At 44.9% G+C, this 27,837-nt stretch overlaps 1 protein-coding gene across 4 annotated transcripts in view; it reads right to left on the bottom strand.

The window, feature by feature from the left end:
* Positions 1-27,837, bottom strand: part of LOC138265205 (probable cation-transporting ATPase 13A4) — a 268,240-nt gene that overhangs the window by 70,380 nt on the left and 170,023 nt on the right. For all 4 annotated transcript variants that reach the window (XM_069212753.1, XM_069212757.1, XM_069212754.1 and 1 more), the window contains 3 exons: positions 14,447-14,610; positions 5,983-6,105; positions 442-521 (listed from right to left, as the gene is read on the bottom strand). In XM_069212753.1, the coding sequence (XP_069068854.1) occupies positions 442-521; positions 5,983-6,105; positions 14,447-14,610 (367 nt within the window). The remainder of the gene's footprint in view (positions 1-441; positions 522-5,982; positions 6,106-14,446; positions 14,611-27,837) is intronic.

Raw genomic sequence — 27,837 nt, forward strand, 5'->3', positions numbered from 1 at the left:
AGGGATTTGCTGAATATTTCATGTAGATAATTAAAAGCTCTGTGTAAGTTGCCAAAGGCTTTATATAACTGGCTCTATTTGAGCTCTTTGTGTCCGGGCAGGCTCGGATTGTGTCAGCAATTTCAGAGTTGGAGAGTTGTATTCTGAGGTTTCTAAGGTGAGCCTGAGGGCCGAATTTCTTCCAAGTGTACATCGACCAGCCATGTACACTCCATGGACATATGCATCACTCGTTGCCAGGTTGCTACAAGTGGCCTCAGTAATTACTTTTTTTAGGGGTGAGGGAGCGCTCAAAGGGGAAACTCGCATTGTGCCTGGGGACTGGGAAACAGCCCCCGGAGCTGCCTGTGCCTACACTGGGCTTCTCTGCGCTAAACAAGCATAGGTTTGATTTGAACATAACATTAAACTCTGCAAAAAAGAAACAAAAGCATAACATACTCCAGTTTTTGGAATTCTTCAATCAGGCTGGTTTTCTGTCGTGGGGACATTCTGGCAAAAACAACCCCGTTCAGAAGTAACTGCGAAGACAAAAACAACACAGAAAGCCTCAGAAGAAGGAGGAAAAAAGGGTAAATATGTGACTATTATCAAAAGTAGGCACCAAGAGACCAAGACACATTCTGACTTGATTTCCTGCTGATTGTAATGCTTAATGTGAACTGGAACACGTGACAGCGATTCCAGTGTAATCTATGTGAACTGGTTGCTTATAAGAGAAGTCAGTGTTGAATATGTTAGCTGAATGAACTCAAAGCACTTTCATCCAACACTAGAAAATAAACATAAAGTGATCTGCCCAGGATCACACACTTTAGGGTCGGCAGGTCCAGGAACCAGATCTGCTGGTTACACACGCAATGTACAGAGCACCTGTGGAAAGCTCAGAGTTACACCTATTCCTATATTGAGAGCATTTTACCAAGATTTGGTGTTCACAAACACCCTGCAGAGTTGTGCTCTCAGTTAGCGGTGCATTAATTAAGAACAAATATTGTCAAAGCCAATAGGTCTCTCTTTCATATGCTCATGCGTGCACGGTTAGCAAACTAAAGCAAGACACAAAGGAACAAAGCAGCAGAGGAGGGAACAGAGGCCTATGGGCCTGATTTAGATTTTGGCGGACAGGTTATTCCATCACAAATGTGACGGTTCACGATCTCTGTACTCTATCATGGGATCATAATATGGCAGATCGGATATTCCTCACGTTTGTGACAGAGTAACTTCCTCTCCAACCTCTAAATCAGGCCCCTATTTTGTAAAGAAAGTCCTCATGCATGTGTGTGCAAGGCCTCAAGTACGTGCACACTCTACATTCACACAGCCAAGAGCATCATGTGGGGATAAATATTGCCTAGAATGAGCCAAGAAGTGATTGACAAATCCTCAACCCAATGGCCAAATAAGGCTGACAGCGGAAATCCAATTGCTGAAAGGGGTTGACCTAAAGCCCCTCATATGTATAATGTTCTTAAGACTCAGAACTAAAAAGGGTTGTCCTGTACATGCCCCATGTATCACCATCACCATTAGCCAGTACAATACCTGTCAGTCACGTGTTGACAAGTCTTTAGATGGGGATAAGAAATACAAATACAAACTCACACTCTCTGCATATAGCCGTGGTTCATTAACAAATGCATCAGCTATTAGTGTTTAGTTAGCAAGACAGTGGGCTAAGAGCTCAGGAAGGTCCTGTATACCTCCATCACTGTGGATTCCTTCCCAGGGATCTGGAAACACGCTGAAGTGAGGTCCCTCCTGAAAAAAGCCTCTGCCGACCCAGCCTAATTAAAGAACTACCAGCCCATCTCTCTGCTTCCCTATACCACAAAAGTACTCAAGAAAGCGATAAACCAAGAACTCACCCAGCACCTAGAAGACCACAACCTCCTGGACTCCTCCCAATCTGGTTTTCAAGCTAACCACAGCACTGTGAAAGCCCTGAATGCAGCCACAGATGACATAAGAGCCCTCCTGGACAGTGGGAAAACAGCAGCCCTCATCCTCCTGGACCGCACCACCACGTTTGATACCGTGTCCCACCACATCCTGATCAACAGACTTCACCACATTTGGATTCAAAGAAACACCCTCAAATAGATCAACTTGTCCCTCACAGGCAGAACTCAAAGGATCAGTCTTCCACCATTCACCTCAGGGCCCAGAAGATCTGTGGAGTCCCCCAAGGATCGTCCTTCAGCCCTACCCCTTTCAACACTTACATGACCCCCTTTACAGTCAGAGCATATGGACTCAACATCATCTACTTTGCTGATGACACACAGCTCGTCCTCTTAATGTCCGAAGATCCCTCCACCACAAAAGCTAACTTCCGCAGATGCACGATGAATGTAGCGGACTGGATGAAGGACAACTCTCTCAAACTCAACACTGAAAAAAAGAAAGTCCTCATCTTTGGGAACATTGACTGTCACATGGTGGCACGCAGAGCTCGGCACACCTCTCACCCCAAAGTACCATGCCCACAACCTTGGCATCATCCTGGATAGCAAGCTATCCATGAAGAAACAAGTTGATGCAGTCTCATCCGCTTCTCCGCAAGATCTTTAGGTGGCTCCAAGCAGATACCAGAAGTACCATCATGCAGGCTCTCATCACCAGCAGAGTGGACTATGGAAACACGTTTCGCCTAGGAATCACAGCATGCCTCCTGAAGAGACTCTAGACAATACACAACTCAATGGTAAGACTCATATTTGACCTCCCCAGATTGACCCACATCACACTCAATCTCAAAAAACTACACTGACTCCCGATTCAGAAGAGATGCCAGTTCAAGATGCTGACCCATGCCTACAAGGCCCTACATCTTGAAGACCCAGCATAGATCAATAATCTCCTGACTTTCCACCAACCGACCAGACACCTATGATCTGCTTCCCTCTCTCTTGCAGACGCCCCATGGATCCGTTGAGCCAACAGCAGAGGATGCTCCTTCTGGCACCAGGCAGCAAAGGCTTGGAACAGCTTCCCCTCTGCACCTCAGGACTGTACCACTCCAGCGATTTAGAAGAGAACTAAAGACGATTATTCCTCCAAGCAGCAGCATACAGCTCAAGTGCCTCAATACCCCACTGGTCATTTGCCACACTCTATAAATATTCCATTGATCAATTGTTTGATTGATAGTTTAATAAGATGAATCATTGGTTAGATAATTGAGTATGTAGGACGACAGTGCTCTATGAATAAAATGGTCATTTAGACCACTGTGGATAAGTAAATCTCATATAAATATAAATCTTTCATTTTGAAAAGTAGATGCATAACCACAGGATTATATGATGTATAATAACAGCTAATAGAATATTATCGAATTTATCATCCCCATATTGAAACCCTGGAGGCGATTGGCTAAAATATATTAGTATATTGATAATACATTGGTATGCCTCTTCAGGTTGTAGCCTTTAGTACTATTGATACCAGGGCTATGGCTCTGAAGATAGCTTAAAGCCCAAACTAGATTCTGGACTCATACGTGCACAGGTCAGCAGATGTATAATGGTGCACAGTATGGTGTCTCGATTACAGCCGACTGCACATATAGAGTCACACTTTTACATAATCCTGTACTAAAGGTGAAATCCCCTTGAGGCCTCTCTCCCTGTATCCTGTGTTTCATGCACACAAGGCTGAAATGACCCAGTTCTAACCCTAAACCAGCATCAACCCCCAGAATCACCTCTCCTATACTGAATGACCATTAACATACTAAGGAAACTTTAGGGGCCATTTAGACCCTTGCAAACAGTCCACTAAGAATGAGGACTGACCAGCCTGTTAAGTGATCACTGCCCGCCTTGGGGGAATCTCTGTGCTTTGAAGGGAGCTGCTGCCAAGACTGCTCCCCATACAATGCAAAGCTCTGCTGAGTAGGCACCATGTTTAAAGTGCCCCATTGTTTGGAATTGTTGCTTAGAGGAACAAAAAACAAATTGCCCGAAGTATAGCAAACTTTCTCTCTGCATCTGGAGGTCATTCAATATTTCCCATGTCCTCTCCTCAAAAGGGTGAGATGATCAGTTACTGGTGGCTTCTCTACAGATGGGTTTACTAGGTCAGAGGTTTTCATAGGCAGAGGTAGTTGGGGCACCACAGATGTAAACACAGCACCCTGCTGGCTCCACAGCAGAAAGATTGCTCTTACAGGCCAACAGGGTACTGACCACTGGAGAAAGAAAATCAAATTGTCTGCTCTATTTAGAGTGGAGGGACAGAAATAGGATTTACTGTCCATCAGGAGAAGCTTCGAATAGAAAAAAAGACAGATTAGCCCAACATACTAAGAGAAAAGTCCCAGAGTAGTGGAGTCATTTGTTTTTTTTGCTTTTCAATAATAAACTTTCACTTTGGGATTTTGTTTTTTTAAAGAGATTGGCCGTGGACCAAACTTGCAGAGCCGTCAGAAGAACACCGGTGATGGCATTTCCTCAAAAGTATCAGAGATCTTCTCTGGGCTAACAATTATCTCTAAATATGGTGGTCTTAAGCCCTTCATGGTAGTGGTCATAATTGCAATGATGTAAATTATTACCAGTTTTCTTGTGGAGTGCTGGGAGGGACTCCTTCACTGACATCAATCTCTTTCCAAATCAAGCAAAGGACTCTTTAGCTGACTCCCTACTATCGAATGTCGGGGACACAGCATTCATTGTGGGCGATCAGAGTCTTTTCAGTAACACAGGCCTGTATTTTTGGGGAACTGGCACAGTGCAGCATTGCAAGTTTTCTTGCTTTGTCGCACTATGCTGTTGTGTAAGGGCAGGAATGCACTGCACTTATGAAATATGGTGCATTCCTGTCCTGTCCCCCTGTGCTGGTGCACAATTTGCTGCCTGGTGCCAACGTAGACACCCTTGCACCATGGTTCAAAGGTGTTTGCAATGCATGCAGGAATATTTGTGTGCAGGAACGGGTACCTTTCAGGACAAAACCAATCCCAGGAAGCATTTTCCTCTGTCTATGTGTGCTGTGGAACACACACATGGAACGAGGAACAAAAAAGAGAAATACAAATATTTCTCCTCGTTGCACCTCTCCTAAGGAGGTGTAAGGTTTTGCTGCTTCCCCATTTTTATGTGATTTACTAAATCTAGGGTAGCGTGAAAATCCATGGGTGTTATGTGAGAAAACCCACCACAATGCCCACGGAACGCCTCCCTGGTGCAAAGCAAGGCAACACAGCGACTTGCGCTGCTTTGTCTTACTCCATATCTATGAGGCCATTAAAAGCCTCGGAAAGTGGCCTCATAGATATGGTTGAGAGGCTTGCACCACCGGAGGGTCGAAAAAAGTGACCCTCTGGAGGTGCAAGACTCATAAATATTGTTGCTAGGTATTTACTATTTTTCCTCACATTCCCTCTGAAGGTGTGTAGTCCCATCTGTCAGTATGTACAGATCGTTGCCACCTCTTCTAATGCTTGTTACCCCAAGGAATGTACACTGTGCAGCAGAGCAACCACAGGTCAGTTTTGCTTTCACTTGCATCTTCAGGGTGTCGAGCTGAAGGATGCTGACCCTCTGGTGCCACAAATTTCCTACTCCCAGGGATTCTTCCATAGGTCATTACTGGCTCAATTCATGATAACACCAGGGCCTGCCAGCTATCCTTCGTAACTTCCATCCATAGCAGCCCTCTGGGCACCTCCCCAGCGCGTTGAGGACACGGAACATGGACTTCCAAAATTAGGACCAGTGATGTCTCAGTGGATTCTGGCCCTCCGGCTGCACTGTCTCCATAGAGGCAAAATATAATCAAATATAAATGTACTTTTCAATAACAAACCTGAATGATATTGTCTTCATTACTAAATCATAGTACGTTTCCACGTCAGGTGCATGTTTTCTCATTTTAAAAATGCAGACTTTACAAAGATTACTGCATGCCTCGGTCCAAAAATGATTGTAAAGCAAAGACACATCAGTGTACTTTGCTATATGTGTCACTTACCCTTGGGAGCATGCTGGAGAAATGCTGCACGATGACCTGATAGGACCTCCCGCTCATGGCAAAATAGAATTCATTTGCTGCAGGGTTAGGGACAGGTTTTTCATCCATCTTAAGCACTATGTCCTGTTAACAAGGCAAGAGGTACTTTCAGATGTATGAAGACATACTACTTATACATTTTGTCTAAATAAATAAGGATACTTTCAGAGCAAAATTAAAGCACAGAACAAGAAACAATATGTTGTTTTCCTTGCCTCTTGGTAGGACATGTTTAGACCTTTCTCACTACCCAGCTGATAATGACCTTCACTCAGGCCTTAAACAATCAAGAAAGGGTTCTCTCTTCTCACTCATCACTTCTTTCACTCTCCCAGGTGCTTGTATGGGAAGAGCAAATGCTCCACTCACTCACGGTTGTGATAAAAACAGCTGCACTTGCGTCAATGCGATGAAATCGTGGGGGCACATTTACAAGCCCCTTGTGCAGCCGGTGCATCACTATGTTGTCGCGGTGGCTCAAAGTGGGGACCCACAGCTTGGAGGTCCTGTAAAGCCACTGCGCAGCTTTTCATGACCTTGTAGACATAGTGTAAGACAACGTGTGCCTGCAAAGGGCAGGAGCAATGAGGAGATATATCTTTATTTCCCCTCATATTATCCTCTTTCTATGCATGTCTGCAGCCCACAGAGAAAGAGGAAAAAGAAGGTGCCCCTTTCTGCACAAAAACAATCCTGCAACAATGCACACACCCTTGCACCATGGTGCAACTGTACCCCGCATGGGTGCTAGGCAGCAAATTACGCTCAAGCACACGGGGAAAGGACAATAATGCACAAATCTCATAAATACGATGCATTTCTGCATTCCAAATAGGAGTTACTGCAGTGCAGCAAAAATACTCGTGGCACTGCCCTATGCCAATGTCTTGTAAATATGCCCCTTGGTTATAAAGCTTGTATCATACAGAGGGCCGGGCACACAAAATTAATTCTGCATCTCAATCTGTCTAAATAACAATTGTTAAGACTTATGGATGGACTCCATGTGGTAAATTACTGGATGTTTCCCAAGTGGAAGAAATGACCTTTGTTGGAAAATGGGTTGTTGGTAAGGGCAGTTAAGTACCTACACTTAGCATTAGGCCACCAACCTCCACTTAGGTCCAGTTAGGTCTCAGTAAATTAAACCCAGCTCAATCCTTGGTAGCTTGGCAACGAGCGACAAGGTTTAACACAGGAGACAGAGTGTAAAGCATTCAAATATCACAAAACAGTAACTAAATAAAACACAGGAAACAGTTTAAAAATCCAAAACCACTTTATAAAAATAGATAATATTTTTATCTTTGAAATGACACAAAAACAAATAAAATTGGATAAGGGGAACCGGAGATATGAATTATTAAAGAATTCGACCAGGGCAAAGTCAAAGTTTAAGGCCGACCGCGATGGAGCCAGCCTCGGCTCGGCTACAGGCCGCTGGAGGCTTCGGTCAAAACTTTACCTTCGCACTTAGTCGTTTTTCTGAAGCTTTTCTTCAGCGGGACGAACCTGCCAGTCCAATCTGACCTCCTGGAACCCTTCCCCAGATACGTACCGCGGGAATCCTTGGTGGAGATTTTTACCTTCGGACTTCTTCGTTTTTTCGAGGTGAAAATCCTTCGTCCGGAGTAAACCTGGATCTTGATCCGACGTCCTTGGAGCCCTCCTCGGATACGCTGGCTGGGAGGTCCCGGTCAACTTTGTACGTTCGGACGTAGTTTTTTTTTGGCGGGAGATTTTCTTCACCAGGATGAACCTGCAAATCAGACTGGGTCGCCATGGAGGCAAGCCAGCTAGAGTTGCCGTGGCTGGTCGGTCCCTCTATGGAGCTTTTTTCAAAAGTTCTCCAAAGTTCTCAAAACTTCTGGATCTTCTCCCAGATGTTCCTTTAAGGTTCTTTTGGGGTCCACAGCTGACCCCAAGGGTCCTAAAGCTCTGAGATGATCCTTGGGGGGTGTGGACTACAACTCCCAGAATGCACCTGGTGCAAACTCCTTTTTGGCCACTGGGAAGTGGTCAGCTGGTTGATTTCTCCAGGAGTTGGTGCAGGGGACTCTGGTTAGCAATTTTTCACCTGTAGCAAATGGGAAGTCCCTCCTTGAACCAGTTGAAGCCAGGCAAAGTCCTTCTTGGGGTGAAGCCCAAGTGTGCAGCTGGTGCAGTCCTTCAGAGTTCAGGTTCCAGGTGCAGGCCAGGGGTCCAACAGGGCAGTCCTTCTTCTCCTTTGGTTCTTCCTTGTTGGAATCTGATGGGGATCTGGGGTGTGGGTCCGGGCTGCCAGTTTTATCCTTGCTCCTGGGTGAAAAGCAGGGCGTCCTAGTTCACCAATCAGGTGCAGGGTCCTTACCCCTGTGATGACTACTTCCTGGGAAGTGTGGCAAAAATCAATCCCAGGAGGCAACATTCCTCAAAAATCCATCATGGATGAAAGTGATTTTTGGAGGTTACATCTGGCTGAGCCCACCCACTGGTGTGGCTACAAATCAGAAACACACCCCTCTCCTGCCCTCTCCTAATCTAATCAAGGGGGCACCTAGTTGTCTGGGGTTGCAGGATGTGGGGGTGTTGCTGGGTTGCTCCAAATGTCCTTTTCTGCCTTTGAAGACCAGTTTGGCAGCCCTTCCCCTTCCTGCCTCACCATCTGCTGAGGGGAGATCCCCTCCCACAGGCACATCTCTTTGTGTGAAGCCATGCCACTTCTCACCTCATCAAGGCAGCCTGGCCAGGCTGCCAGAGGCTGGCCAATCAGAGCACAGCAGCAAAAACAATGCAGGGCTGAAGTTGGCAACTTTTCAGGTACATTTTAAAACTCTTTACCTGAACAAGTTATATTAAATCCCACAACTGGAAGTTGTGGGATTTATTATAACAATTAATTTGATACCAAACTCTTTGTATCTGTCACTTAAGCGGAAATTTTAAATTAAAATAAAGTCTCCCCATTCTAGCCTATGAAGACCATTCACTACAATGATGGCTGTTTTTACCTCACCAGGGCTTATAAAACTAAAACTATTTTTATAGCGTCCCTGCTTATAGTTACATGGCACCCAGCCCTAGGGGCACATAGGGCACACCTAAGGGGTGACTTATAGGTCAAAATAAGGTGGTTTAAGACTTTTAATTCCAAAGTCGAATTTGCATAGAACTTTAATTTTAAATCAGCCAGCAAGGCAGGCCTGGGTTTAAATAACACTGGGCACGTCAGCAGTGCACCTATGGGTGCACCACCTATGCTGGGGTCCCTAAACCTACATGCCCTACCATATACTAGGGACTTATAGGTAGGTTGACTTAGCCAATTATAATTAGCCTAATTTGCATACTGATTTTACACAGAGCACAGGCCCTGGGACTGGTTAGCAGTACCCAGGGCACCATCAGAGTCAGGAAAACACCAGCAAAAAGTGTGAAATGGCGGCAAAAAAGGTAGGGAGCCTCTGCAATCAGCCCTGTTCTCTCACAACCTTGAAAACTTCTGAACTAGGGAAATTCACCAGGAAACATCCTGAACAACTAGGTCCTAAATAACTACTTGCCTAAACCACTACTGCTAAACAACTAAGAAGTCTCTACAACAAAGTACTGAACAACTACTGTCTAAACAAAGATTTTGCCTGAATAAAGATTACCTGAACAACTAATTTTTATGTAAGTTTTTTTAATTTTTTATGGATTATTAGTTGTTTATAATTATATATATTTATATATGTATATATATATATATATATATATAAATATATATATACACATTTTAAACAACTAATAAACCTTTAAATTTGATATACATATATATATATATTATATATATATATATATATATATATATATATATGTTCTAAACAACTAATAAACCATAAACAAAATAGAAAAACTTACTTTAAAATTCGTTGTTCAGGCAATTATTATTCAGGCAAAATCGTTGTTTAGACAGTAGATGTTTAGTACTTTGTTGTAGAGACTTTTTAGTTGTTTAGCAGTGCTGGTTAAGGCAAGTAGTCGTTTAGGACCTAGTTGTTCCATCATATATTCAAATTCGCCTATTTCTTTCTGGGGTGCAGAATTAGGGTTACTCCCTGAGTGAAAGGAAACTAAGGCCAAATCAACTACTTTTAGAAATGTCATCGCGAGCCGTAGGAAGAAGTTACCAAAATGATAATTGCAATAATGTCATGATGTTTCCGGGATCCCTGATGGCGGCGTTTAAGACATCTTCCCCCCCCCACCATTGACACTAGACCCTCCCATCCATCCCCCCCCACACACACACACACACACCGTGCAGGGAAACCAGCTCTTGCTTGCAGGGTCCTTTTGGCACTGGGAAATGTTAGGGTACATGGGCCTGTTTTTTAAAGTAAGCGGCTACAAAACCAGGTCGAGGGCAGGTTACATTGTGCTCTGGGCTTTGAAACAGGAGCTGGGGCTACATTTGGTGGTGGCAGAAAGGAAGAGGTTACCCTTAAGGAAAAAATGTCCCCCTTGCAGAGAAACGAAACGTTTGTGCGCCAATACCAGTCAGAAAGTTTATTAATTGTTAAATAAAGCCATAAAATGAAGGTTAACTAGTCATAAAATTCTCATGCCTCAAACAATTCAAGAAAATGCAAGAACAAATATACAATTAAAAGTTTAACTTTACGCACAGACCATTTTTTGGCAAAAGGATACAAGAATACATGCATGTCCATCAAATATTTAGTTAAAGTAAAATTTTAAAAACCCAGCAAATTACCGGTTACTCTTGAATTATACACTTTCAACCCCCACACATGTTTGTTGTACTGAACTGAGGCTAAACAATGCTTCTACCCCCATACAATGCCTTGTGCTCAAGTGCACATCTTTTTGCCTTGAAATTGCAGGAAGATTTAAGAGGAGAACCCACATATATTTTTCCCAGCAGGTCTTGGAGAACCTGGAAAAGTCTTCTCTTGGGCTGAACTGTAACTTGATCAGGAACAGGAGAGACCTCGGAGCAGGAACCCCTCTCTGCTTCCAGTGCTGTCAGACCTTACCAGCTAGGAAGAGGGCTCTAGTGGCACAAGTGGGCTTTCTCAAAATACATGTTCTGTATTTTACAGTGAATTTCTTCTGGTCATGCCCTGGACCTCAGCTCCAAAGAGAGCATCAGTTTACATGCCTGCTTCAAAAGTACTCATGGCATGGCTAAGGGAAGTCCCTGCATCTTATTTCCAAGGATCTAGATATTTTATTTCCATCTGAGGAGTTTACGTTTCCCGGCTGACAGCCTAAATATTCAGAGACAGTGAGTAAGTGCAATTGAGCGCCTAAAGATGGGATCTGGCTTGAAAACGTTTCCTTCTGTTTGACTTTGACAGTTTCTTTCTACAAAGCAAGAAGTGCCTGAGGTCCGTCCTTTGCGACTGCAATAAGCACTCGAGGGCAGATTTCCTGTACGTTCACACAATGCACTGTATTGGGGTAAACTGCTGAACTGCATTGCATGATGGGAGGGAGCGCACTGTGATATGGCGCTCTTTCCCTCTCTCCCTGCGCTGGTGCCCTTGTGGCTGCCTAGTGCCAATGCAAGCACCCTCGCGCCATGGTGCCCCGGGGCCCGCGTTCTGGGCAGGACTGGTTTTGTGCATCACAAAGAGAAACAGGAAATATTGAAGAAAAAAAAAGAAGATTTTTCTCGTCGTTACAGCCTCTGTGGTAGGGGTACAGGTTTCAATTTCAGCATTTCAAATGTTAGTAGATCTGGAAGTGCATCAAATCAGTGGGTGCATGGAAATCCCATGTTCCACCTGTGGAATGCCCACCACTAAGAACTGTAATGCAAAGCAGTGGCAGGCGCTGCATTCTGTTGCATTTATTTAAGAGACTATGCACATCGAGCCTTGGATAGCTTTTAAATTCCAAATAAGCCTTTGTATGGCCCTGCTTTGCTTGTATGATGCTTCGGTGATGCAAATGCTTATTAAATCTAGGCCTTAATTGTCAGCTGGTAACAGGCAAGGTGTGAGTACTGTATTTAGTGCTGGAGTATCCACAGAAGAATCCACATTGCAAGGGAAGCCATCCTCCTACTCTGTACAGTAGGGGGATGGTTGCTGGGCCTGTATTCTGGTCAGGTCCTGCTCTGATCCCTGAGGGTGGCCAATCCTACATGAACAGAGAACCCCTGCATCACACAGCACCTGCCATGTGCAAAGGGGTTTTGGCCCCAGGGCTTGGCCTCCAGCCAGGTCCTGAGCCCTACGCCTTCAAGTAACCAGCACCATGCTGTGTGTAGCCTTCAGCCACGCCAGGAGGTGGTTGGCCACAGGGAATAGCCACTAGACAGACCCTGCACCCCAGCCTTCACAGATGTCCATTCCCCACAAACCCCCACCCACATTTCATTTATTCTTTTTTACATTTTGTAATGAGTACTATGGTACTCCCACAGGCAGGGGCTCAAACTTCACTTCCCCTGTTCTGCAGTACCCCTTTACAAGGAAAGCTGGCAGAGTACCACAGTAGCTTGGAGGTGAAGGTTGAGCAGCGGCTCCCGTTGGAGGACAATAGCACCTCACATGAGGGCATCACGTAGTCTTCAATTTTCAGCTCCTGGTGGCATCCCTTTAACCCCCCCTACAAGTGTCAGGGTGTCAGGCTGCCTCTATCCTGACTCCTTAAACTACTTGTAGATGGGGACCGAGTCCTGAACTCTGTAATTACAGCCACATGTTTCACTATGTTGTGGTCAGCCAATCAGATCTCTCAGAAGGATTGGTACCAGCAATGGTCCTGGTGTACCAAACAGCTAACAGGGGAAAATCTCTCTTGGCCACTCAGAAGAACTAATCTTAGAATCACAGTGGGACTCCCACAGGACTAACTATGCCTAACTCTTAACCCCTTCAGCACCACCCCAAACACTTCTCTAAATGTGAATTTCACAAAAAAACGCTTAATGGATTTACACCAAATAACGAAAAGCACACTTCTAAGTAGGGTTCCAGCTTTCTGTCAACTTTGGTATAATTCTGTTCACTTTTTCTCTATCAGAGAGCAAACAATCCCTTGGGACAATAAATAGGAAAATTCAAATTTTTGTACCATCCTTTTTCTTGCCCCTCTCTTCATTGTTCATCCTGAAACCTTTTAGGATGGAGTTGAGGTTTTTTTTCAAAAGCTTTTGCAGATTCGTTAAATGGTGCTGAAGTTATTATTAAAACAGAAACACTCTTCCTGTGGAAGAGTGGCAACCGCTGTATCTCTGCCATGGTACATAACATATAAATTGTCACTCACTAGGTCACACATTTTGACAAGTGTTTTATGGCTTTTGAATATACCTCTGTTGTTTCTTGTTTTTATCCATTTTATTTTGTCTTACTATAAATGTTACTGATGTATCTACTCTTTCATTTTGGGAAGCTTTTTCTCTAGTAATTTCTGTGTAAATGTTAGTTAGAATATGCATACAGGTGTCTTTACACTGATATCACAAAACTCAATTTTTAATAATCAGTCTCCCATAAAAAGCACGTTGTTTGCATGGCCTCGAGAGGTTGGGAGTCAGGAAGCTCGTGTCCGCTGAGATAGTATGCTGACTCTCGGGGTAGATGAAGACACTGGTGATTTAACTCCAGTAGGGAATCTGGCCAAAGAACAACAGCTCTTCACGGGGAGAGACACCAGGAGGGAGGAAGAATATTCTTGATCCTAAATGATACCAGGATTGTGGTCTAACCGGGAATCTTATATGAATACACTGCCATCCTATTGGAGCACTTGACAAACTTTTAATGCCCTGATCGAAGCCTTGCCTTACATTAGCATGCAGCTGAGTCATCCACAGTGTGACAAGACCAACTCTTGAGAGATGTTCATGAGGACTTCTAAAATTACCTCCAGAATGCCAGAATGGCACACGTCTCTACTTTCAGGAAAGAGCTCTCCTTCTCGACTGCTCATTCCATTACTACTTCGAGGGAAGGGTCAGGTATGAGTCAGAGTGGAAGAGGTCCCCACTGCTTGGGTCTGAAGACACCTTTCTGCGCTGACCAATGCAAGAATATCTCTCCAGTTACCTGGGCACATTTTCCATATGTTGGCCCTTCAATGCTGAACCTGGAGTTAGAAAATCCCTATGTTTCATATTTCCATGATTTATTGTATTGTAATTCCCATTGACAAAAATCTAGATCCAGTCACTAACCAAATTAAAGTTTTCTAAACTGCATAGGTAATAAAAGCATCTTGGCATTTTGGTGTTTTTTTCTGGATGCACCTGAATCCCCTGCAGGAGTACATAAACATTTGGTTAAAAGAGAACCAATTCTTTGCAATTGTGAATTCTCTTTCTCTTCATTATGCATTTCTTAACAGTTTGGGTCTATGCAAGACTGTAAACATTGAACCTTATAAATTATACAAATAGATAACCAAAGAAGAAGAAAACATTTACATTCTTTGAGTTCCCATTGTACACATCTTTCTCCGGGGTCTGAAAGGTGAGGGAGGCGGGAGTGGACCCTTCTGGCCCAGTGGCCTCTATCAGGATTGCCTTGCTTCTTTCTGAGACCATACCTGAGTGTTTGGCAACAGTAAGAGCGGTCTGGAGATTGTCACCTGTGAAGGACATTAAGATCAATGTAGGTAAGCAACATGGAACAATGAAAAACACAAGTCATACTTCACTGTAAACCATTTATCATACAAATATGTGATGGGTCTGTAAAGCATGATACTGGCAGAACAAATAATATCTCACATAACACTGTGTCCTAATTATAGTCTACAAATGTTCTATTTTTAACTTCAAGGGGATCATAATTTTGTCAAAGACATTTAGGAAATTATATTCATGTCAGATACTTTGACAACACTATTGTGATAAGAGACCAATGCAAATTGACCATGTGGGCTCATTTTGAGGGAGTACGTTGCAGTGGCCATATATGGAAAAATCGCAAAACTAAAAGCAGGAGTTGGTCAGTAACACAGAAATTAAGGGTACTCCTTTTAGTAACTTGAGGAATTGATACATGGTTTCTTATCCAATAATGATTATTGAATTTAACGAAAGTACAGCTTATATTCACCGAGGTATTGAACAGGGCAATGTTGTAGGATGATAGAACTATGATTTATATCTTGGCACAAATTTAATCATCCCTTTTTGTTGTATTCCTGTTTAATAAATTATATACAGATTACATTGTCAGCATTCTTACATATACATTTAAACTCTTAAATATGAATTTGCAAATATCCTCTAACATTCAAACGTACATCTCCAAATTCCAGCTGTACTGCTTAAAGGGGTTCATACACATCTCCCTTCCTCAATGTCTTACCTTCAATAGTTATTGCTAGTCCCCCAGGCTGGTAGCCGATTTAGTCATAGTATGTGTGGAAAGAGTAAGATGATGCCTTAGTGAATCAAAACAAGTTAAACTATTCAATGCAAAATTAATTAAAACATCAAGTGGCATCTGGCATTGTGTGATTGTCAACTTACACCTACTTGTATGCAGAATTTGAGACTTTCAACCGAAGACACAAATTGAAACTGAAATTGTTGGAAAATGCTTGTGATATGATTTGTGACTTGTTTCTCTTGATACCTTGGTCAGTTGTTTTTGGTTATAGGCACTGTCATTTACCGCTTTTGTCTAAGGAGGCCACATGCTGCTGCATTCCAACTGGATAACCAAGGAACTCCCTTAGGCACTTGACTCTGGAAGTATAGTGTTTGCAGCAGTCAATGTTTAGTCAAGGAGGAGGTAGATGGTATGGAATTCATCAATTTGTGGCATACATGAAGCCTTCTTGATAGATTCCAAATTGTAGAACGTAAAATGTTTCCTTTATAATTAACAAACTAAGGGGGTGTCTCTTTTCACTTAATCACCAGATTATTTGTTGTAAGAAAGTACTTGAGGGTTTTGCACACTTCTATCATAGGGCAGTATTTGCAATGCATTTGGGCAACATTTCGGCTATATTTGGGTTCTTTTCCTCAGGCACCCATTTTGGAATACTTTTTGTATCCAGCTCTCTCATGTCTTTATTTACTGCAATATCCTCTGTAGGAAATACTTCCAGTTTTAGAGATTTGATTCATCAAGATGGTGTTCAGGTGTGCCACAGTTTTTGTAGAAATACTACATGTTCCAACTATACTCGCTCATTATAACCCTGTGGTAAAGTTGCAGTTGGCGGGCTGCTCCTGGTGTTGAAAGTCCACTTTTCAGTTTTAAGTTTTATAGCTTTGATTCTATCAAGATAGCTTCAGGTATGTCACACTTTTGTTACAAATACAGAAAATGAGCTCACCAGCCATGCACAGTTTTATCATCAATACTTTCATTGCAAATGTTGCAGTGATATTATCAATGATATCATAGAAGATATCATGAGTGATGTAATATCATATCATATTGGGTATAATTACAAGTGAAATGCAAGGGCACAATATATAGTTACCTTAGGGCACAGGTATAGTTTCTTGAGATAACTAACTGGTGAACTTCAGTGGTTTGTAGAAGGTGCCCACTTTCCCTATTCATGTTGACTTCTTTAGTCACCCTACACAGGTAATGTAAAATGGTGGATAAACGCTGAAGGACCTATTCACAAAGATAACTCCCACTTTTGAACAATTTACACAAGTAATTTACTCTTACACTTTTGAGTAACTTCACTACTTTCCGCTATTCACAAAATGTGAGTGTAAAAAAAAGGGGTGGAGCTAAATTAAAGTGTATAGGCTAGTGCTGCCAAAAAAGAAACAGTAGTAGGTCCAGCACCATACATGGCCAAACGATGATATCACAACACTTTTCTATCGACAATAATGGAGGACTTAATTTAATATACTCAACATAATTGTGAAATGTAATTACATGACTTAAGGTAGTTAAAATTATAGCTAAATGAAGATCTGGCCAGTTAAGATGGCCAAGTGGGAATAATCCATGGAGGCTACTCTACCACTTAAGTAAAAGCTAGGGAAAACCGACCTCAACTTGATAAATTAGACGGGAGCGACAAGCAAAACATGAAAAGAGGCAGTAAGCAAAAGCCAAAGTAACATTGAGCCCATAGTTTGCCGGATTGAAGAGGGGCAAGATGGCAGCTTAGGCCTGCGATGGTGGCTTGGTAAACAGGGGAGTGGTTGGGTGCCCCACTGGTGCGCTCTCCTGACATTCGACATATCAAATGGGAAACTGACCCACCTGCAGTATCACAGAGATGGCAGCGGCCACCGAAGGACAGGCCGGTAGTCACAATGCGCGCGGGAACTGCTTGGCCAGTGCTGGGCGGGTCTTGGCAGCCAGCACCTTGGAGGGATCAGGGGGCCTGAAACTGACCCCTGACACCACAGCCAACAGTAGATAAGAGCTGGTGGGGACAGCCGGAGTGGCGGCATGCCTGACTCCTGGATGGCAGTGCCGCAGTCCACTTTGAAATGGTGAGGAGACCGGGGAAGAGACCCACATCTACAGCAGGCATCAGTGACAGGACCAAATAGCAGGAGGCACACAAAGGAAACACAGCACCACCCAGCGCCTGACTCCAACATGGCAGCCGCTTTGCCTCTATCACATCAACCATGCTGCCCATGGACATGACGGGAGCTCCCGATGTGCATGTCACTTCTATAAGGGGCTCACCCCCACTGTAACACTGCTAGTAGCTGTGAGGCTATTACAGACTTCACCCCGAGATGCCCTTTATTTTACATCAATAGAGGGTGCTATTAACCTATTGCTACTCCCCCAACAAGAATAGAGGGGAATCTGGCTTGAAACTAGGCAGGTGAGTGATGGACATTGCTAATTAGAGCCCACAATGTGAATGAAAGAGAAGCACAAGATGTGCGACTTAGTCGAAACTTGTCCACCTACTAGGTGTCAAAGCTACTTCCCTGAGCCAGATAGTAAGACCCTGTCATCGATAACACAGTCCCACCATGCAACAGGCTCACATGAGGTACTCTGCTAACCACAAAATTGCATGAAAAACTCTGAGACCACTATAAGAGAGGCTGAACATGTACCAGCTACCTTAATACCACCAAAAAAGATGCAGTGCAACAGGGTGTACAGATATTTCACCCCAGCAGAGGCACGAGTCATAGGACTGTCTGCGTAAAAAAGGTGACACCATGTATCTGATGAAGGAACATCTCCTATCATCACTACATGAGTTCAAGATGGAACTCCGGGAGGACCTTAAAACTGAACTGGCCACATCCCTGGAGGTAGAGAGAGTTGATCTCAACAGTGAACTGACTTCTTTTCAAGGGGATATAGACTAAGTAGGCACAAGAGTTCAGGACCTGGAAAATAAGAAGCTCCAAATTGAACAATACACGGACCAAATAGGTGAACTCACATGACCCCTCCACTAACAGTTGCAAGCAGCACTCCTGAAACATGAAGACATGGAGAACAGGTCTAGACAAGATAATATATGGGTAAGGGGCCTGGAGGAAGGAGCAGAAGGAACAGAACTTATTGCCTTCATTGTTCGGTTGATTTTTGGAGTTGCTCAGCCACACGCAACTGAAAATTAAATTAGATAGGGTGCACAGGGTGGAGGGACCACTAATGGGCGATGGAGCAAGCCCTAGATATTTTAACTAAATTGCACTCCTGCAAAGTGAAAGTGGCCATATTGCAAGCAACCCGGAAGCTATACACCCCAACATTTCAAGGGGCCACATGATCCCTCTACATAGACATTGTCCCAGTAACTTTGGTGTGTCGTCAACAGTTTAGACCTGTCACTGAAAAACTGAGACAGGGACGCATCGAGGGGCAGATTTTTGGAAAGTGGCGCTTCACGGAGGGCAGCGCCAGTTTCCCTGCGCCCCTTAGCACCCCCCTACCGCCACCATGTGTGCACTAAATTTAAAATACTGCACACCATGACGCAGGGTAGAGGGCAATAGAGTCATTTTTATTGACTCTATTGATGAAATCTGCAGGAGTAGGGCAACACTGTTTGTGCTACTCCTGCAGAGTACATAGGGGCCCATTTTAAGAAATGGAAGCTCCCTTATAACGCCTGCTCTTTAGCAGGCATTGAAAGTGCAGTAATAAATGGCGCCAGGAAATCCCATAGATTTCCTTACACCATTTTACGGGCTCACCTAATGAGAGAATGCCCCCTTTGCATACAATATGCCTGGTGCAAGTATAATGTAGCACAAAGGGACCCTGTAAATACAGCGCGGGGATTTTGGCCTTGTTGGGCCACATTAACGTCAAAATAAATTATGTTAATGTGGCGCAAGGTGGTGCTAGGGGCCTATAAATATGCCCCCAAGTATCAATGGACATACCCATTTGTAATGTAACCCTCACAAGAGGACACAGGAGCTGCAAGGAAGGACGTGAAAGGGTCTCAAAGTGAGGGTCTCTGGCTATCACAGCGACACCCAAGATATCAGAAGAAACATTAAAGGATGCCGAATGCACAACTTTGTCACCAATCCAAGGGTGGGAAATGCCTTGTCACATCCCACTCAAATGCTTATGGGGAGAAGGAGAATACCTCCCAGAAACACTCTCCTACTGAAGTTATATCCAATCAGTTCACCAGCAAGGCGGGTTATGAGGAATCAACCCCAAAACACCAAGTGATCAGCAAGGCTAAGGCACAGAGGGCTGCACTTAGCCTTCTAAATCCTTAACTATAGTAACATCACTTCAGTCATGGTAGCAGTCTCAGACCGATTCGCCTATCACAATGTTTTTCTTCCCAGATAACAGACAAAATTCAGGACCTGTTGTCCCATCAGTTCAAGTATTCAGATTGTTATGGTATAATTTCCAGGTAAATGCATGTCATTCTATTAAGAAACTGGAATGTACTAATGTGCAGCAAGGGGGGGAGGCGACGCTCGGGCCGGGGGGTGGATTGGGACCACATCAGGAGGAGGAGTGAGGAAGGGGAGATAAAATCTTATGGAATGCTGAGATTCCAGGAGCAGGGAGCAAGAGATCATTCAACGCCATGGTAATTACTACGATTTACTGGAGCATTAGAGGACTCAATTCACCAACTAAGTTGCAAAAAATGTGGAAATACCTGCTTCCCCAACAATATGATGTAGTGGCATTACCGGAGACCCATCTGAAAAGGGCTGAAGATCACAGATTAAAACACAGGGCGTACCCCTTGACCTGTAAGTCCTCGGTATCCACGAAGCAGAATGACGTTGCACTATTATTCATTCTTCTATGAAGTTCCAGATGTGGGGGATAAGACAGATAGAGGGGGGAGGGTGGTCATGGTAAAAGGTTACATTTGAGGGAAAATACGAACCATTGCCACAGTCTATACACCAAACACTGTACAGGATGCCTTTGTGCACTCTTTGCTGAATCTAGTGGAGGATTTGCAGATGGTGAAATAATCTTAATGAGATGCTTTAATCTTACAGGGCATTCTTAAATAGACAGCTCACATCCACACAGTTCCCGGACAGGAAGCTTCACAAAAACACTTAAGCAGGCAATACTGGATGTGGGTCTGGTTGATGTTTGGCAGTCACTATAACCTATTACAAAAGAGGACACATTTTTTTTACATGTGCACCGAACATACTCTCACCTAGACTACATCTTCCTCACTCAGACACTTACCCATGACTTGAAGGGAGCGACTATTCATCCTATTATATTATTTGAACATGCCCCTAACTCAGTATCCCTCGATTGGGACAACCCCTCACCTAAACACAAACACAGTTTTTTTTTCCCTAGTGCATTAACTCATGAGAAATTGCTACACGATGACCTGTGGAAGGTCATTAGGTAAATCTTTCAAATAAATATCCCCCGAGACACTATGGGCCAGATGTATTAAACTTTTTTGCATTCGCAAACGGTGCGAATCGCAAAAATCGGCCGTTTGCGAGTGAAAAAACATGGTCTGCAATGCATGAAAGGCATTCGCAGACCAAAAATGATAACTCACCTAAATTTTGATTTTTAGCGTTGCGACCTGGTTTTGCGAGTCGCATTTTGCGATTCAGTATTTCCAGTAGGAAATTGCGAGGCGCAAATTGCGAGTCGCAAAATCCAAGTCACACATAGATGCATCAAAAATTCGCAAATTGCAATTTTTCGCAGAATGGCATTTTGCACATGCAAAATACCACTAAGTGAAATCAGGTGGTAACCAGGTGCAACCTATATAAAGGGGCCCAGAAGACCTCAGACTCTTTTCCACAATGGCTGCACTCTACGTCATGGCGAGGAGGATGAGGATCTTGGCACTTTTGAGGAGAGGGAGGAGGAGACAGGGGCGCATTTTCAGAGTGCGCATTACACTTTTTAACTTGACAGAGGAGGAAATATATGAGAGGTATAGGTTGAACTCAGCCATGATACTTGATCTGATAGCTGTGCTACAACCCATACTGCAGCGCAGAACACTAAGGACTCACAGCATACCCACCCATGTGCAGGTATTATGCTCCCTCCACCTACTTGCCTCAGGGAGCTATCAAGGGGTCATAGCAGCAGCTGGAGGGGTCTCACAGAATACCCTCTCTAGATTTTTCAATGCCTTTATCAACGCCATGCTGAGCAAACTACACCAGTACATCAGATTCCCCAATACCCCACAGGAAATACAGCAGACAAAAATTGAATTTTACCAGATAGCACAGTTCCCCCATGTCCTAGGTGCCATAGATGGGACACATGTTGTAATCTGTCCACCATCAGCCACAGAATATGTGTACCGCAACCGGAAAAAACAACATTTAATGAATATACAGGTGATATGAAATGCTTTCTACATCATAACTGATCTCGTGGCTAGGTACCCAGGGAGCACACATGATTCGTACATCTTTCGCCACAGCGGCATACACACAAGACTGCTAGCTGGGGAGTTTGGAGAAGGATTTCTACTAGGTATTGTCCCTCTATACAATGGCGCATTGATGGTGGGCTGATGTCAGATGGCTCAGTTACTCATCATACCCTCTGTCCCTTCCAGGAGACAGTGCCTAGGCAGTGCGCACCTATATGATGACGCCCTACCTCAATCCTGCAACACCTGCTGAACGGAGATACAATGCAGCACCACACAGGGCAACCCACAACGTGGTGGAGCGCACATTTCGACTGCTGAAGAGTCGCTTCCGGTGCCTCCACAAAAGTGGAAGGGCATTACAGTAGAGTCCAGAGACCACATGTAGAATAGTGGCCACTTGTGCAATCTTGCACAATATAGCTACCACCAGGGGCATACCTGTAGAAATATGTGATACTGAATCTGATGAGGATGATGATCCCATACCACCCCTACAGCCAGCAGACAGGAGGAGTGCAGCAGAGGGAAGGCAAAGGCGTGCTGACATCACACACAACCATTTCAGATGTAAGTATGAATGACACAAATCCACTGACAAATGTACCTGTAGTGAAATAAATGTATTACATTAATGTCAGGTAATGTTCGTTACGAATTGCAAAAATAAATGAAGTAAAAAACTAAAGCCAATGAAGGTCCTGAGCAATGCACTATTACGTCATAGTCAAAACACTACCCCTCTGGCAGCTACAGTTATTTTTTGCGGCCACACACACCACTCGGGTGCCCAGTTACATCACTGGCACCTCTATTGTCCGCCTCAGTGCTGTGCCTGGCACTGCGCCGTCTGGTGTCCAATGCTGGTACAGCTACACTGCTGAGGCTGGAACTGTCCTCTGTGTCCCCCAGTGCAAGCTCACTAGGTGTGGCTGACCTCTGTCCCATTATGTTATCGATCACATTAGTGATCTGTACCAGTCCGTTCGCAACATCCCTGCTTCTGTGTGCTGCCTCCACTTGTGCAGCCACTGCACGACGTGCAATCAGTGACGTTGCATTTGCCACCTTGTTCACAGAGCGACAGAAGCCCCCAAACATGTTCATAAATCTGCGCTCCTGTCTGCGGTGGCTCACCCTCTCATGGCACAGCTCCTGGCATAGTTCACGCACAGCACAAGTGAGCTCTCTGGTGTCCTGTGATGCCTGAACCTGTCCCTCATGCAGCAGTTCTATATTAGCATTGAGGCACTCAATCTGGCGATGCAGGCCCCTCATGTTGCTGTTATTTTTCTGCATATTTTTTTGTAAACCAAGGATCCTCTTGTTTTGTAGGTGCTGCTGCTGCAACATAGCAGCTTCCAGCCCACCAAAGAAGGAGGCACCCTCACCTGCCTCATGCTGCTGTGCACCAGAATTTGCCACCATCCTGTGGGGTGTTGTGGTCTGCTGACAACTGGCCTCCTGCATCTGGCTGCACCTGCCTGTTGGTGATGGTGTAATTGGCCCTTCCTGCTGCTCATCTGAGTCTTGGCTGAGCTCTGGCAGTGGCAGTGCCCCGGGCCTGTGTCGGACAGGCACAATGGTGAGAGACCCACTTGTGTTGGAATCAGAGGCTGGATGGGTGTCAGTCTCGCCTATGCTTGCTGATGCTGTGGCTGCTGGGCCTGGCCCACCTGCAACGACAATATGCAGCATGTCAGTTATGTTTGTTACAATTAATGTCACACAATGGTAATAAAGGTACAGGTACTTCTCTTCACTGTGTTGTGGGTGTTGTGTTCCTCTGGGTGTCGCTCTACTTAATTACATTGTATGGGCTACTTTCAGCTGTGGGTTGTGGAATGCCACTCCCATAATGCATTGTTGTGCTGCTTCTAAGATGTGGACTGGACTACTTCTCACAATGTTTAAAATTACTTGCTAATTCCTAAGAGGCTTTTGTGCATACACATATGGGGTTACAATTCAATATTGCACTTACCTTGGCTGGTACTTGGTGTGCCGGAGGTGTCTATCTCTGTGATCTCAGTCACAGCTTCAGGGAGGAGTGTCGACTCCACTAGGTCCTCTAATGGGGTGGATGGTGCCTCTGTGGGTAGACCACCTCCTGTGCCCCTGGCCTCCTGCAGTCTTCTTGCCACCCTCTCCTTCGCACGGGACTGCAGGACATACCACCTCTTCTTTATCTCGTCGACCGAGCGCTGTGCCACTCCAATTGCACAGATTTTGGATTGGATATCTGCCCAGAGTCTTCTTTTCTCACTCTCCGGCACCTGGAAGGAGCTTTTGCCAAAAAGGCGGTCATGGCTCCTGACCACCTCCTCTGTCAGCATCTCAAGCTCTTGCTCGCTGAATTTGAGCTTCCTCTTTCTCTCTCCCTTCTCCTTTCCTTGTGGCTGAGGTGTCCATCCTTGCTCAGGTGTCCTGCCTCCTTCAGAGTGTTGCTCTGTGTGGCTGGGCTGCTCTCTCTCTGGATGCTGGTTAGGGTGTGGCACCTGAAACTGCCTGGGATGACTCACTTCCTGCTTGTGATGTCATCAGGCTTGTTAGAAATGGGGTTTCTGGTTAGCTAGGGTATGCACCTCAGCCTGGCAGAACTTACCCACTCTGGCCAGGGCGTGGGAGTTACACGTCCAAGATAACCCCTGCTCACCCCCTTGGTAGCTTGGCACGAGCAGTCAGGCTTAACCTGGAGGCAATGTGTAAAGCGTTTGCACAACACACAACACACATGGCGCAAAATGTACACCACAAAGTAAACACAACACTGAGCTATGTAAAAATAATCTGTATTGCACAAAACATAATTAGACCAACATTACACGTAAGTAATACCCTGCTACCTTAGCAGTTGTCAGAAGGTTACACAAGTTACTAATACTCTGCAAGAATATGCAGTTGTCACATTAGAACAATGTAAGTACTCAGGATTCTGCAACATAAGCAGTAGTCAGGAATTATAGTAAGAGGTATATGCACTTGTCATGAACAATTCCTAAATACCCATAAAAGGAACATTAGAGAATATACCACAAGTCATATAAATACATATCAGCTAGACATGCCTAGAAAAGGAACATTAGCACATATATGTATCACCAGTAAACAGGTAGGAAATAGCAAACCTCTGCAAGTCTGGGTTAGGCTCCTAGAGCCTAAATTTCCTAAAGAGTTCCTGGTTTATGGTGGAAGAGGCACTTCCAGTGCCTAACGATGAGCAGGGGGGCCCCCGGCACTCCTGTGCGCAAAACGGGGGCCTACCGCGTGGTGGGGACCGGCCTCAGCCTCCTCACACCCTGTCCGTGGGGTGGGGGCCGGGCGTGACCCAGGAACAATTGTGCAGGCAAAATAATGGCGGAAAGGGACCTTCGCCGAGGTCTCCCTTCCCGATTTCCTCGAGTGAGAACAAATTGCCCAAAAGCAGGAACGTCCCACTCCTAGTGCAGCGACCGGGGGAAAGGGAACTCCCTTTCTCCCCGCATCCTGCTAGTTAGAGAGGCAGCCGCCCTTGTCCGCGGTGCATCTGCCTTATGGAGTAACGGGGGAAGCAGGGGCCTCCGATGAGGCTCTGCACCTGCTTTCCCCCAGGCGGCCGCACCTGATCCGGTGCGCAAGCCGTGCGTCTGATTTCCCTCTCCGAAGGGAAACAGCATGAGGAATTGAGGCCGGAGTGTGCCCCGGGAGCGCTCTGAAAAGTGCGCGTAACCCAGGGACACGGTAGGAGCATACGAGCTCTTTTCTTTACCTTCCTGAAGTGCCCCGGGGGCACTGGAGTCAGCGCGATCCTCACGCTGCAGTACCAAATGTGATTATCACGAGGCAGAGGTGCCGGGGGGAGCGCTAGGGGCTCCAAATAAAGCGCTTCACACAGCGCTAGTTTAAATCAGCAGCTTGGGCTGCGGCGGTGAATTTTCTTTAGCAGAAATAATGTGCTTTTCAAAGCGCTAGGGCACATTCAAAGCCCGGGCTGCGGCGGTGACCTTCTTCTCAGAAATGAATAGAGAGCGCTTTTACCAAGCGCTTCAGACAAGGCTGAGGAGATCGTAGCAGGGGTCAGGGGCCACAACACCCTGCCCCTATGAACAACCAGAAAAAGCACAGGGCTGGTGGATCCAGCTACAGGCCAGCACAATGGGTGCAGATGGTGGCAGTTCCTTCTAGTGACCAGGCAGGTCACAGGTCAGCACAGCAACAGCAGTCCAAGGTGGTTTCCTGGTGAGTCCATTCATCAGCGTTCTGTGTCCAGTTTCAGTTCCAAGAGTGTTTAAATTGTGGGGAAATTCCCCTGTACTTAGAGTCAGTTCTTACAGTGTTTCACAATGGTAGGGAGTGGAGGTTCCAGCCAGTTACAACTGGTTCTGGGTGTGCCCCCTCTCTCCTTTCAGCACAGGCTCCAAAGATCAGTGGGGGGTTAAAGACCCTATTGTGTGAGGCCAGGGCACAGTCTTTACAAATGCAGGTGTGCCCCGCCTCTCCCTTCTCTCAGCCCAGGAAGGCTTTGCAATATGTAGATGCACCTCTGTGTCACCTCCACCCTTCCTGTGTTCAGGCTGTCTGAGAAGTATGCACAAAGCCCCAACTGTCAGTCTGCCCAGACTTTGATTGGAGACAAGCTGCAAAACACCACAGTTATAAGCACAGATAAATGTGCACTTTCTAGAAGTGGCATTTCTGTGATAGTAATACAAATACACCTACACCAGTAAGCAGCATTTCTTACCACTGTCAAAACCATCCCAAACATGCCTACGCTACCCCTCATAAATCAGACAATACCCCTTACACATAAGGCAGGGCATTTACAATGCAATCCTATGAGAGGGCAGCACTCACAGCAGTGAGACACCAAGTTAGGCTGTTTGTCATTACCAGGACAGGCCTCTCAACATGGCACATGTCCTGCCTTCTACATACATGGCACCCTGCACAAAGGGCTAGCTAGGGCATACTTTAGGGGTGACTTACATGTAGTAAAAGGGGAGTTCTGGGCCTGTCAATTAAATTTAGATGCCAGGTCCGTGTGGCAGAAAACTGCGCACACAGGCTCTGTGCTAGCAGGCCTTAGATAGGTTTGACAGGCTACGTCAGTGGGTGGCGCAAGAAGTGCTGCAGGCCCACTAGTAGCATTTAATTTACAGGCCCTGGGTATAGGGATACCAGTTTACAAGGGAATTATAGGTAAATTAAATATGCCAATCAGGTATAATCCAATCATACCAAATTTGTAAGAGAGAGCACATGCACTTTAGCACTGGTTAGCAGTGAAAAAGTGCTCAGAGTCAAAACTTCAGCCAACAAAGGTCAGAAAAATAAGGAGACAAAAGTAAAAAGTCTGGGGAATGACCCTGTAAAAGTGCCAGGTCCAACAAGGCTCCTCCGGGTGTGCTTTCTCGAAATTTCTCGCAATTTGCGATTTTTTACCGAATTGTTAAAAAATCGCAATTTGGTAAATGGGCCTCGCAAACCACTAATAGTGATTTTTAAGAAATCGCTAATTCCGAATTGCAAATTTGTTACATGGCCAATTGCGACTAGGAAATAGTGATTCCTTAAAAATCGCTATTTGCGATTCGCAAGGCCATTTTTGCATACATATGGCCCTAGGCCCTCTAACAACTGGGACACAGTTAAAGCAGTAATAGATAGGTAGGTAGATGTGTGTCATTGACGTCCACACACAATAAACAAAGGAACGTTTGGCACTGGAAGAGGAATTGAAAACATTGGAAGAGACACACCAAACTACCCCAACATTGACCCTCCAATGCAAGGTAACAACATTAAGGGGTAAGCTCAGGTCTATTAACAGGGCCAAATTGATGAATCTACATCTAAAGTAAACATCCTACATGCATGGCAACAAGGTGGGAACCCATCTGGAGAGACAGTTATGTGTCAAACAGGAAACAGAATACCTTGACAGAATACTTAATGACTCAGGGGAACTATAACCTCAGAAAAAGAGAAAGCAAGGGTGTTTGCCGCATTTTACGAGACACTATATAATGCACC

Source organism: Pleurodeles waltl, chromosome 11 (assembly GCF_031143425.1).
Source record: "Pleurodeles waltl isolate 20211129_DDA chromosome 11, aPleWal1.hap1.20221129, whole genome shotgun sequence".
In the NCBI taxonomy this organism is placed as follows: Eukaryota; Metazoa; Chordata; class Amphibia; order Caudata; family Salamandridae; genus Pleurodeles; species Pleurodeles waltl.